Raw genomic sequence first — 12,811 nt, 5'->3', positions numbered from 1 at the left:
TACCTGGGAGCCACAGAATGACACTTGTCACTTAAGTGTTTAGCCTGGTGTGCTGACTGGCTCTGGCACAGTCTCTGTCTTATATTATTTAAAACTCTGTTGGGAACTCTATACAGAATCAAGTATTACCTCTCAGCCTTGGGATGAGTTTTTTCTCCTACAAGGAGAATGGGAAGCCAGGTAAAGGGTATGGCCACCTGAACTAGCGTGCAAGTCCCATAATAGTCAGGTGGCAGGCTTAGGTACATGGTTCCCATTGTGTCAGTTTGGGAGACATCGAGTGCAGAGTAATTTTCCTCTGTTGTTCCAGACATTTAGGATATGGGCAAAAGAGGCCATCCCCTTGTCATGCAAGTGCTGGGATTAAAGGCATGTGCCACCATGCCTGGATATTTTTTTTTTCTGTTTTTCTTTTTGCTTTTTTGAAATTTCATTTCCTTTAAGAGTTGAACCCAAACGACATAAGTTGTGGTTTGAATAAGAATAGCCCCCGTAAGATGGACAGTGCTGGCGCACACCTTTAATCCCTCACACTTGGGAAGCAGAGGCAGGCGATCTCTGTGAGCTGAGGCCAGCCTGATCTACATCTACAGAATTAGTTCCAGGACAGCTGAGGCTACACAGAGAAACCATGTCTCAAAAAACAAGAGCAAAACATGGCCACCATAGGCTCATATATTGGAATGCTTAGTCACTTGGGGTGGTGCTGAGGTTCCAAAAGCCCATGATAGATCCAGTTCTCTCTGTTGCCTGCAGATCATTAGGATGCAGAACACTCAGCTACTTCTTCAGCACCAGGTCTACCTGTGAACCACTATGCTCCCTGCCAAGATGCCCATGGACCAAGCTTCTGAGACTGTGAGCAAGCCCCCAATTAAATGCTTTGATAAAAATTGCCTTGGTCATGGTGTCTCTTCACAGCCTTAGAACAGTGACAAGAACATGGCATACTGTCGCAAATTAAGATTACAGGTACACAGACTTTTAACTATCAATCTTTTCTGTTCCAAGTTTGTTGGTTTGTTTCGGTTTTTTGGTTTTGGGAGACAGGGTTTCTCTGTGTAGCCCTAGCTGTCCTGGAACTCTCTGTAGAGCAGGCTGGCCTCGAATTCAGAGATCTACCTGCCCCTGTCTCCCAGTGCTGGGCTTTGTTACAAGTTTTAAGCAGACTTTTTTTTTCTTGGAATTTTACAGCTACCCCACCACCACCACCACCACACACACACACCTTCCTCAGGCTGCCATGGTCTTAACAGATCCTGAAAGTTTACATTTCAGCAAAAGCTTTAAAAGAGAGGGAGTACTCACAGAGCTAAACCACCTGCAATGACATAAACATCTTTTAACCTCTTAGCTGTTTTGATGTGCACAAGGCTCCCTCCTCCCGCCCTCCAAATAAGGGAGCAGCTCGGATTTGAAAGACGTGTGTGTGTGTGTGTGTGTGTGTGTGTGTGTGTGTGTGTGTAACATACCCAAAAGATGTTTGTTTCTCTATAACTGAAAAGTAGAAACAAAAGCAAGCAGCCCCAGGCTTGGTGGTGCAGAAACAAAGACAGAACACAGACCTAGGGCAAGAGAATCCCAAGCACACAGCCAGTGAGACTTTATGGGCAGACCCCCATCCATACAGCAGGAGCTGAGCTGACTAGGTTTGGGCTCTCAGCAAAACTGTGTGCGGAGCTGAATGATGGGAATGAGAGGGGTCGAGATCAGGCTGAGGGGTGGAGAGCTGGGAGCGCAGAGTAAGAAAAGCCTGGGAAAGAGCAACCAAGTGAGGAGAGGCATGGAGCCTGGGAGGGAAAGGAAGAGGCAGCCAGGGAGTCCTCAGACAAAAGACAAACAGATCCGAAGCCAGTTTCCTGGAACCATCAATATAATCCTGGAAAGGAATTAGCACAACTCCTGGACCAAAGGAGACAGGGGCAGCAGATCACTCCCTAAAAGGTGAAGCATATACCCCAGGTTGGCTTCTGGTCACCACTAAGTCAAAGTGAGCCTGGAGAACAGACCAGCTCTCTTTCCCTGAGACAGAACCAAAGGAGACAAGACAGAAACACTAATAACAAAAACGCTACCCTCTGGGCAGAAATCTGTCCAGAATGCATCCAGTCACTTACACAGTCTGGCCAGCCAGCCATTCAAAACCCAGGTCTCCCAAACACTCATGAAAGGCAGAATCAGAATCCCAGGTCCTCTACTGGTGTCCCAATACAGTATGAGAGGGCAAGGGACAGCTTCTTGTCAGGGGTTTCCTACCCAGACCTTAAGAGGGCTCCTCAGGAAGCCTGGCCTTCTCAACCAGAACTGAATTTGGTACACAAACTTAATTCAGAACCAGAAGGACTCAATCTATTTTGTCTGGGAGTACAGCGGACGTTACAGCCATCTCTGGACTCAGTGTGAGGCACGGAATGTCTTCAGCCATCAACTCCCACCCCTACATCCTCTCCCCCTAGCTGGGAAGGTCTGGAATGAGGCTAAGTCCTGTGGGGAGAGGGCAATTTCCCTGGGGCTTCTCAAGTTCAGATGAGAAAGTTACAGACTACCACACATAATAAGGCCAAATTTAGAGTCCTTCATTAGCCAACGACCAAGGACAGGCCCTTCTTTGCCCCAAAGAGGCTCTGAGCACGGAAGCTCAGGGTACAGCATTTCTAAAGACAACATCCATGACATTATTGTCAGTCAAGGGAACCAGGTAACGTTTGTTTTGGCAATACATTCAGCAGGTATTTTGTTTATTCATCTGGTCAGAGGAAGTTCCTCAGTGCGCTGCCAAAGTGGATGTGACAGTTTAGTGGGCAAGATGGCACGACTTGAGTCGCTTCAGGAAGGAGTCCAGACAACACAGGAACACTGGCACACTGCAGTGACTCTGGTTTGCTGCCACCAGCCGTGGGGAGGGAGGGGACAGGAGAGCCAGGCAAGGTAAGAAGCTTGCCTGGCCTTCTCATGGAGCTCTGAAGGCATTTTCTTTTTTTGAGACAGCGGCTCACTATGTAGATCTGGCTGTCCAGGAACTCAGATGCACCTGCCTCTGCCCCCAAGTGCTGGGATTAAAGGCGTGCACTACTCCACCTTGCTTCTGAAGGGCTTTTCACCTGGAGAAGAGCTACTTGGATGTCACAAGTAGCACGAAGTGGAATAAGCAAAGACAAACCATTGGTTGGAATGTCAGGCTGGAAGTTGAGAGAACTCCAGCTGCAGTACAGTCAGAGGCAAAGGGAAGATGGATGTCCAGAAGTTACATTCAATGGATGCCTAGCTGGGATTGGATGGAGTATAAAGATGTGCTATGGAATGACCCTTCTCTACACTGTGAATGTGTGTGTGTTGCTATCATTGGTTGATAATAAAGCTGTTTTGGTCTATGGCAAGGCAGGATAAAGTTAGACAGTACAATCAAACTGGGATGAAGAAGGGCAGAATCGAGACTCAAGCCAGCCGCCCAAGGAGCAAGATGCCAGAGGATAAGCCACGGACCACATGGCAATAAATAGATTCATAGAAATGGGTTAATTTAAATGTAAGAGCTAGTTAGTAGTAAGACTGAGCCATTGGCCAAGCATTTATAATTAATATAAGCCTCTGTGTGGTAATTTGGGAAGTGGTTGCCGGGTATTTGGGATTGGGTGGACAGGACAGAATGCTCTGCTTTATGGTGATATTTTATTTGTACTGAAATAAGATTTTATTTGTATGTTAATAAATAAAGTTGCCTGGGGGTCAGAGCTAGTAGCAAGCCATAGCAGAAGCTGGGTGGTGGTGGTGCATGCCTTTAATCCTAGCACTTGGGAGGCAGAGCTAGGAGGATCTCTGTGTGTTCAAGGATACAGCCAACATGGAGACACATGCCTTTAATCTCAATACCAACTATAGAAGACGAGGTCATGTGGTTGGGTTTACAACCAATGAGAAGGCAAAATAGAAAGTCAATAAAAAGGACAAACACACAGAAAGTAGATCTCTTGCTGAGGACAGAAGCGGCAGTGAAGGGTAAGGTTTTTAGCTCTTAGCTATTGCTCTGACCTCTTGGGCTTTCATCTCTGTATTGGCTCTGTGTTTCTTATTTAACAAGACGGTTACATCTACACTGCCTCTTTTACAGAGATGCATAGGTGGAACTTCACCAAGTTGGGCTATGCAATGGTGAGTAGACATACAGACAATGCTGAGAAAGAATGGTATATGTGCCAGGTGGTGGTGGCACATGCCTTTAATCCCAGCACTTGGGAGGCAGAGGCAAGCGGATCTCAGTGAGTTTAAGACCAGCCTGATCTACAAAGTGAGTTCCAGGACAGTTAGGACTGTTACACAGAGAAACCCTGTATTGAAAAACCAAAAAAAAAAAAAAAAAAAAAAAAAGGTATGTGTGAATATACCATTCAAATATAGTATATTTGAATACAGTACATTAAACACGGTATATTTCAAATACACTATATTTGAATATAGTAGTATATTTAAAGTCTGTTACCCAAGTGCAGCTCTAGTAGACATCTGAATAGTCAAACACTGTCAGTTAACAAGAGATGACAATACTTGATCTTTTCAAATTACGCTGATTAACCTCATAGCTGTTTAAGTCTCACAGACTGTACTCACACAGTGACGTCTTGCCACACTATGCAGCCCATGACTACTCAAGTACACCAACGATCAGCCTCGCTGTACCTTCATAGCTTTACTGGTCTTTTGATATTAGTCCTGGCACTCAGACCCACCTGCCTCTGCCTCTCAAGTGTGCACTGCACCGCCACACTCACCTTCCAAGGCCTTTTCAATGAGGTGATTTTGAGACTATGGGATGGGAGTCATCCTAATAAGATGACAACATGCAGACTCTGCTGCTCATTCCCTTAAATATCAGAACTTAGCTATCTGGGCAAAATACCTGGCCAGACTGGGTAGCTGGGGATAGGAGGGAGGCTAAAAGCTCGTCATTCCCTTTCCAATGACAGCCTTAGTTGAAATGGCACCTGTTTATCAGAATTCTGTCCAAACCCCAGGGGCTACCCTATGGGCAAAGAAATCATTCTCTGTAGGCACGATTTGGGAGACCCCTCCTCAGCTAGACATGTTGGTAAGAACTGTGGTCAATGCAATGTGAGTGAAGCGTTACATCATAAAGCAGATCTTTATACCACTCCATGTGGTTCTGCCAGCTTATCCTTTTCCCTCTGCTGCCAAGCCTGCATGCAGCAGCTCATGACCACAGAAAGTGAGGCAGGCATCCTTACCATTAAACTAGAAGTCTGTGGGCTAGTATGGTCTGATTAGCAGATAGGATCAATTCCCACACTCCTTACCTATTCCTCCCATCCCATTAAGAATGACTGAAGTGGGCTGGAGAGATGGCTCAGAGGTTAAGAGCACTGACTGCTCTTCCAGAGGTCCTGAGTTCAATTCCCAGCAACCACATGGTGGCTCACAGCCATCTGTAAAGAGATCTGGTGCCCTCTTCTGGTCATACATGCTGTATACAAAATAAATAAATAAATCTTTAAAAAAAAAAAAAAAAAAAAAAAAAAAAGAATGACTGAAGTAGCTGGCCCTGCCCCTTGCTGGATACTACAGCAGGAAAGCTTCTCCCACCCCTCACATTGGGCATGCACCTTCCCTGGGCAGCACACTAGAGCTGACCCCATTGTCAGGATAGCTGGACCCCCCCCCTTCATCTGCCATGTGGCAGCATGTGTGAGGGAAAGCTCCTCCCACCCCCTTGCTACCTGAGGCAGGCAAAAGAGATCTCTGTGATCATGAGAATTGGAGGACAGTCCCTCACCGGCTGCAGCTCATGGTCAACTGGCCCCCACATCCAGCCTGGGCAGTACATTAGAGCTGACCCTGTTGGGGATGGCGCAGGTGAGCCAGCCCTGGGGGTTATGAGAGCAGGAGAGCTGACCCTGTACCTCACCTAGGCAAGACAGTGGATCTGGCGTATGTGTGGGTGAGCTGGACCCAGGGCTGGAGAGCAGAACCGGCCCCACTTCTTACAGCAGGCTACACTGGGTGGTCCGGCTGAGGCAGTGCCGGAGAGTTCATCCAGGTGGTGATGATGGCGGGAGCTGGCGGGCTGACCAACCCAGCTACCACCCAGGCCCAGGGCTATGAGTAGGTCCACCCCAACATCCACCTCATCTGTGAGCGGCTGGAGCCATGTGAAGGGGACAAACCTATAGATCCAAAACGGAAGGATCTCCACGACACAAGACAACGTGATTATCCCAGGTGAAGCAGATGTCAGAGGTCTCAGGCCAGACCATTTGCAAGTGAAGACGAAAGGACTGAAGGGTGAACTGTGTGACTCACTGGGCCACACGACAGTTTCCACGATGAGATTCTTCCTGCCCCCCTCCTCCCCCCGCTTGATTTTCTTTTAAAATTTTTTTTTGGGGGGGAGGGGTTGCAAGGGTAGAGAAAGGATGGGGGCGGGGAGGTGGGTGAGATCAGGATGTATAATGTGAAATCTTCAAAGAATCAATAAAAGCTAAAAGAATGATCAAAGATTAACTCAACAATTATTTAATAGCTTTCAGAATATAAGCTGCATAGCGTTTTCCAATAAAAATAATATAACTTTCAGCACATGCTTCGGACACTCTGTTAAACACTAAGCAACCTGTCTTTGATGACCACCACAGAAGGGTGGCACACGTCAGTGTAAGCTGCAAACAGACAGGAGACAGATGCACAGACAATGTCTACAAACAACATTTAAACAGAACACAGCACGTGATTTCAAGTATTCAAACACTGCTTTCTGGCCAAGGAAACCTGCCCCCACCTCCTGCAAACAAAACCCACCACTACCATGCTCGGTGTGAGTGAGGGAAGAGGGAGCTGTTTAGCTCTTGTGGATACAGCATTATTCCTTTCCACAGGGAGACTGGCTCAGGGGAGCCTGAAGGCAGTATGAGGAATAGTTCCTCCTCTTGACATTGGGGAAGGGTGGCTAAGGAATAAATTACAGCAAGGGGCTATGGCAGTCAGAATGAAGAAAGGGGGGGCCCCTTTCCATTATTGCATAGTCTCCCGAGCAGCCACTGTGAAGGGCACAAAAAGCTGCCTCGTTTTCACACAGCTCTATGATCATCTTTGCTGAGAACTCTGCTGGTTGCGTTATGAGAACATTCCTGCTACATTTCCTGCTTTCTAAGCAGGATAAGTAGCACCCAACCAAGGTAGAGCTTAAGGCAAGGACCAACAGGATCTCCAAAGGACCGGCAGATGCGGTCCCATGCTCCCGGAAGCATTTCCTCAAGAAAGGTGTCGAGACCACTGCCAGAGGAAAGTAAGTGGCTGGACTCCAGAGAGGGGGCAGTGTGACCTCTACCTGGTCCCTAGTCACGAGCCCGGTACCGCTTGTGAGCCTTCAGTGCTCGGCAAGGCAGGGAGTTCAAGAGCTCGCGCTAAGCTCTGCTAGGTTGTAATACAAACGTATAGTGCAATCATTTTTTGTTTTTGTAACTGCTGGATACATTAAAAAACAAACCAACCAACCAGAACCAAGATGAAGAAGCAGTCTCAGAGCACTGAGTTCACAAACGGTTGTCTAGGGGAGCCCAGGGGAAGACGCTGTGATCACACAGCTTCACCACAGCGGTCTCTGCTCTATGAGTGGTCAGATGCGGTCACCAGCTCAAACCACTGCCTCAGGGCATCACTGAGGGTCTCAGGAAGTGCATTCACATCTCGGAGAATGATGTAAAATGGAAATGGGAACTCTTCCATGTAAGATCGGATTTCAGGCATCTCTCCTGGTCCTTTAAATATTGGTACTTTAATGTCCAAGATAGAATCCTGTTAACAAAAGACATTTGGAAAGAAAAGGAAAAATAAATCAGATTCTTGACGAGCTCATTGGTGATCCTGTCAGCTGACAAAACATTTTATTCCTACATAAGAGGAATTTCCAAAACGTTCACGAAGAAGGCAGCTCTCTCTGAGTTCCCCTTCTAGGACAAGGGGCAGTTCGAGGAAGAGGAACAAAGAAGAAACTGCTTTCCTCTCAACAGTATCTGTGTGCTCTGCGGAGAGACCCCCACTCACCCCAGGCAGCCCAGTGAGTCCACAGCTACTGCTCCTGCAGTCTGCCAGCGCCCGGGTGCGAGGGGAGGCTGGTCTCGTCTCTACGTAAAGGTGCTCGGGGCTCCCTGGGACAACTGCCATCCTTTTCATCTAGAGGGAGCCTAGACTCCAGAGGAGGGCTTGTGAAGCCTGGGACTCCCTGCTTTCCTACTCATGACCTATGATCTTTCTCTGTCAGGAAGGATGTTCTTCACGTGTGGGAAGCTTAATGAAATGTACAAAGCACCCGCACCTTAGATGACAGAGCTGAGCCAGACTCCAGAGCAAGTTCAAGGGCCCCTTTATCTGCAGAATGGTGGCTTTTGGCCATCACTCACCCGTGAGTTGGGATTATCCAACACAACAAAAATGACGAAGATGTTGGCATTCTGGGCAGCCTGGACTGCCGCCAGGACTCTGTCTTTGCCTTCGAGGAAAAGGCCTCGTCCATCAGAAACTATGAGGAGTAGCTGTGCAGTCTCTGCAGAGGCCGTACATTAGAGGAGGAAGGGAGAAAGCAAAACCCATTAACGACTGAAACCATCTGTGGGTCTCTAGAGCCAAACAGAGCCTGGAACCGCCACAATCTGCACACACAGGAGAGGCCCATCATCAGACCTGAGCCCGTCAGACTCAGGAGACACAAGACACTCAATGTCAGTACGGCAGACGCTTCCCTCAGTGCTTCAGGGAAGGTGAAATGTACAACAACTCCAATTGTGAAGCAACTGACTTTGGCCTCGAACTCAGAGATCCACCTGCCTCTGAATCTTGAGTACTGGGATTAAAGGCTCATGCCACCACTGCTTGGCCAAAGATTCTGTTTTCGTTTTATGTATATGAGTGTTTTGTCCCATGTAAGTGTACCACATCCATGCACCATCCACAGAGGCCAGAGGGGGGTATCCATTCTCCTAGAACTGGAGTCATAAGCAGTTGTGAAGTGCCACGTGGGTGCTGGGAACCGAATTCCTGTTCCCTGCAAGAGTAGCAAGTACTCTTAATCCCTGAGCCGGCTCTCCAACCCCACAACTGACTTTAAAGTGCAGCAAGTGCGGGCCACAGCAGGCTCAGCAGACAAAGGCACTTGCTGTCTGCCTGACAGCCCAAGCTACTCCTTAGGACTCAGATGACTGAAGAGAGCTGAGGCCGGGCGGTGGTGGCAGTGCACGCCTTTAATCCCAGCACTCGGGAGGCAGAGGCAGGCGGATCTCTGTGAGTTCGAGGCCAGCCTGGGCTACAGAGTGAGTTCCAGGACAGGCATCAAATCTACACAGAGAAACCCTGTCTGGAAAACACACACACACAAGCAGAGTCGACTCCCACAGGCCTTGTCATCTACAAGCCTTACGGACTCCAACGACGACAGATAAGCAGGCCACCAGAAGTGATCAAATCAGCAACCTAGAGTTATGTCCTCCAAATTTCATACATATTGCTTCCTGGATTTTTGCCAATTTCATGTTTCTGATTTCCTTCCCTTTCCTCACCTGTGTCAGAACCAGGGCTAAACAACTGGGGTATTTCAAGCCTGAAAGCAACCACAGTTACATGAACTCCATTCCATACACCTTACTCCCTTCCTTTATAACTCCGCACTTAATCTACCATATAAATATCTTCTAATTTGTATCTAGTGCCTTTATCACTTATAAGCATTGAAAATGAGTTCAGCATAAATTTCAGAATAAGTAATTCTATCATTGATTCCATCTTTTTATGTTTTTCCTATAGAGAAGATATTTTGTAAAAAGGTGATAGGGGGTTGGAGGGACTCAGGAGATGGTTCAGTTGATAAAATGCTTGCTATCCAAGCATGGCCCTGACTTAGGATTCCCAGCACCTACACAAAAGTCAGGTGTGATAATGCATGCCTGTAATCCCAATGTTGGAGAGTGGGAGAGGGGGAAACCTGGGATTTGATGGCCAGTCTAGCTGTGAGTTCCAGGTTCAGTGAAAGACCCTTTCACAAAAAATAAATTAATAATCAGCTGGGCGGCGGTGGCACACGCCTTTAATCTCAGCACTCGGGAGGTGGAGCCTGGTGGATCTCTGTGAGTTCGAGGCCAGCCTGGCCTACAGAGCGAGATCCAGGACAGGCACCAAAACTACACAGAGAAACCCTGTCTTGAAAAACCAAAAATAAACAAATAAACAAATAAATGAATGAATAAACAAACAAATAAGTGATGAAGAAAGATCCCCAGTGTCAACCTCGGGCTTGCACACACACACACACACACACACACACACACACACACACACACGCATCTATACATATGCACGCACACATATACACTCACTCACTAATTAAAAAAAAAGATGGTGATGGGCAGAGAGCAAGGAAAGAAACAGCAAAGACAGAGAGAAGCAATTTGTCAGCAGAGAGGAAGAACGTGGCTCACCCGGGCTGACGTTCTGTGCCAGTTTCTGGGCAGCTGCAAACATCCTGGCCGCAGACTCTAGAAACTAACAGAAGAGCACAGATCAATACTCCCCTTTCCTGCTTAGAGATCCCGCGGCTTCTGACCCAGGGCCTGTCTTCACACTAGGCTGCATTTACCACCAAGCACTGGCATGCTCAAGTACAGACAAGACTGTCACTGGCCAGTCGCTCTTAGTGCCCTACAGGGCACCAAAGGAAGAAAGACGACGGTAACACGAGCAGTCATGAACAAAAGTTTCCTTCTTTCTTTCCTTCTTTTTTTTTCTTTTTTAAAGACTTGTTTATTTATTATATATACAGAAGAGGGCGCCAGATCTCATTACAGATGGTTGTGAGCCACCATGTGGTTGCTGGGAATTGAACTCAGGACCTCTGGAAGAGCAGTCAGTGCTCTTAACCTCTGAGCCATCTCTCCAGCCCCCAGTTTCCTTCTTTCAAGAAAATACACCTGGTGAGCAAAGTAGAAGGCAGATTGAGAGCAAGAACTGAGAAGAGAGGAAGGCCCAAACTCACCAGACCGATAGGATACTGGGCAGTAACTTTGTTTTTCAAATGTTTAAAGTGCTCAACTGTGCTAACATCAGTGATCTTTGAGGACTGAGAAAAAGGAGTCACACCTTGGTTAAAGGATGCCAACGAAACTGTTCTAGTAGCACACAGGCTGAGGTTACTACTGTGTATTCTCATGCTGCCTCTCCTAATTCCAGAAAGGAGACGGGGGTTTCTAAAAATTAATGTCTCTTAACATCAGCTTTAGAATTTTTTTTAAATGTGTAAGAGTGCTCTATCTGCATACACATCTTTATGCTAGGAGAGGGCATCAGATTCCATTAAAGATGGTTGTGAGCCACCATGTAGTTGCTGGGAATTTGTAGAGACCCAAAGAGGTTTCCTAGTGAGATCTTACTCAGGGTCCAAGATTCTGAGCTTGCTTTATCCAGCAGGGCTGTATAAGGGGATGATTGGACCACAGACATAGTTACCAGGTGTTTGAAGGGTCTGCACTTGGCTGTATGGTATGCTTTGATCTAGCAAGGGGGAGGTCTTTTGCCCCACCCCTTGGCATTGTTATAAAAAGCCCTTTTGAAGAAACAGAAGGGGCCGGTGGATTTTGCTCCAGGTCCTCCCGAAGCTATCCTGTGTTTCTGTCTGTTTCCTCTCCACTATCTTTCTATCTAAAAGTTTCTTATTCCTCTCTCCTCCTCATAGGAACCCTTTAAAAGGCGGGAGCTGGCCTCCCGCAGGAACTGAACCCAGTCCTCTGGAAGAGCAGCCAGTCCTCCTGACTGCTGAGTCACTCTCCAGCCCCCAGCTTTAGGATCTGCGCAAACCATCCCGACTTGATCGGAGTACCTGAGCAATCTTAGTCTTCTTCTGTTGGAATTTGCAGAGTCGTAGAATCTGAGACCCAGAAGAGTCACCGAACTGCTCGTGGAATGGATGCAACAGCTTCACCGATTCTCCAAAACTGGGAATGAAAAACCACATACAACGTGATTTTTTTTTCCAGTCATGTGATCCAAACAATAAAGGTTGGGGACAGGATTTCACCACTGGGATTAAAAGGAAACATTAGAGCTGGGCGGTGCTGGCACACATCTGTAATCCCAGCACTTGGCAGATTTCAAGTTCAAGATCAGCCTGGTCTACAAAGCGAGTTCAAGGATAGCCAGGGCTACACAGAGAAACCCTGTCTCAAAAAAAGATAACGACAACGACAACAACAACCACCCAAAAACCCCCAAATCCCAAAGGTAACATTGGGGGATGAAGAGATGGCTCAGTGGTTAAGCCAAGAGGTTAAAGAGCACTTCTTCCAGAGGAGCCAGGTTTGGCTCCTACCACCCACACCACGTGGTGGCTCACAAAGGTCTGTAATTCCAGTTCAGGGGACCCAATGCCTCTTCTGGCTTCTAAGGGCGTTGCATGCATGCAGTGCACAGACATACACAAAGGCAAAATACCCATCTATACATAAAATAAAAATTTAAAAAGGCTTTAAAAGACAACATTACCTGCACACTGCAATCTGACCCACTTCCAGGAGGGTTAGAGCATTACCAATCACAGCCAAAGACTCAAATGCAAGCTATGAAGAAGAAAGGAGAGTTTAAGGCATTGACACTCCTCTAAACCAGTTTGCTTCAAGATTTCATAAAACATTACTTTTCGTATGGCAAACAGGTGTACAATAGTCCTGAAATGCCATACAACCAACTCAGGCTGGAGTGCCCCTCAGACCCTCCTCTGTACTGTAGCTGCTTCAACTCAAATGCATTACACTGATAGGAATGG

General features: G+C 47.2%; 1 protein-coding gene across 1 annotated transcript in view; it reads right to left on the bottom strand.

Annotated features, from left to right (window-relative positions):
* Positions 1-7,375: 7,375 nt before the first annotated feature.
* Positions 7,376-12,811, bottom strand: part of Mdn1 (midasin AAA ATPase 1) — a 147,124-nt gene continuing 141,688 nt past the window's right edge. Inside the window, exons 98-102 of the mRNA XM_059254075.1 lie at positions 12,532-12,605; positions 11,870-11,984; positions 10,476-10,539; positions 8,409-8,551; positions 7,376-7,803 (exon numbers count right to left, since the gene is read on the bottom strand). Coding sequence (XP_059110058.1) covers positions 7,615-7,803; positions 8,409-8,551; positions 10,476-10,539; positions 11,870-11,984; positions 12,532-12,605 — 585 coding nt within the window. The 3' untranslated portion in view covers positions 7,376-7,614. The remainder of the gene's footprint in view (positions 7,804-8,408; positions 8,552-10,475; positions 10,540-11,869; positions 11,985-12,531; positions 12,606-12,811) is intronic.

This window comes from Peromyscus eremicus, chromosome 2, assembly GCF_949786415.1.
Source record: "Peromyscus eremicus chromosome 2, PerEre_H2_v1, whole genome shotgun sequence".
NCBI lineage: Eukaryota > Metazoa > Chordata > Mammalia > Rodentia > Cricetidae > Peromyscus > Peromyscus eremicus.
This window is presented reverse-complemented; position numbering and strand designations above follow the sequence as displayed.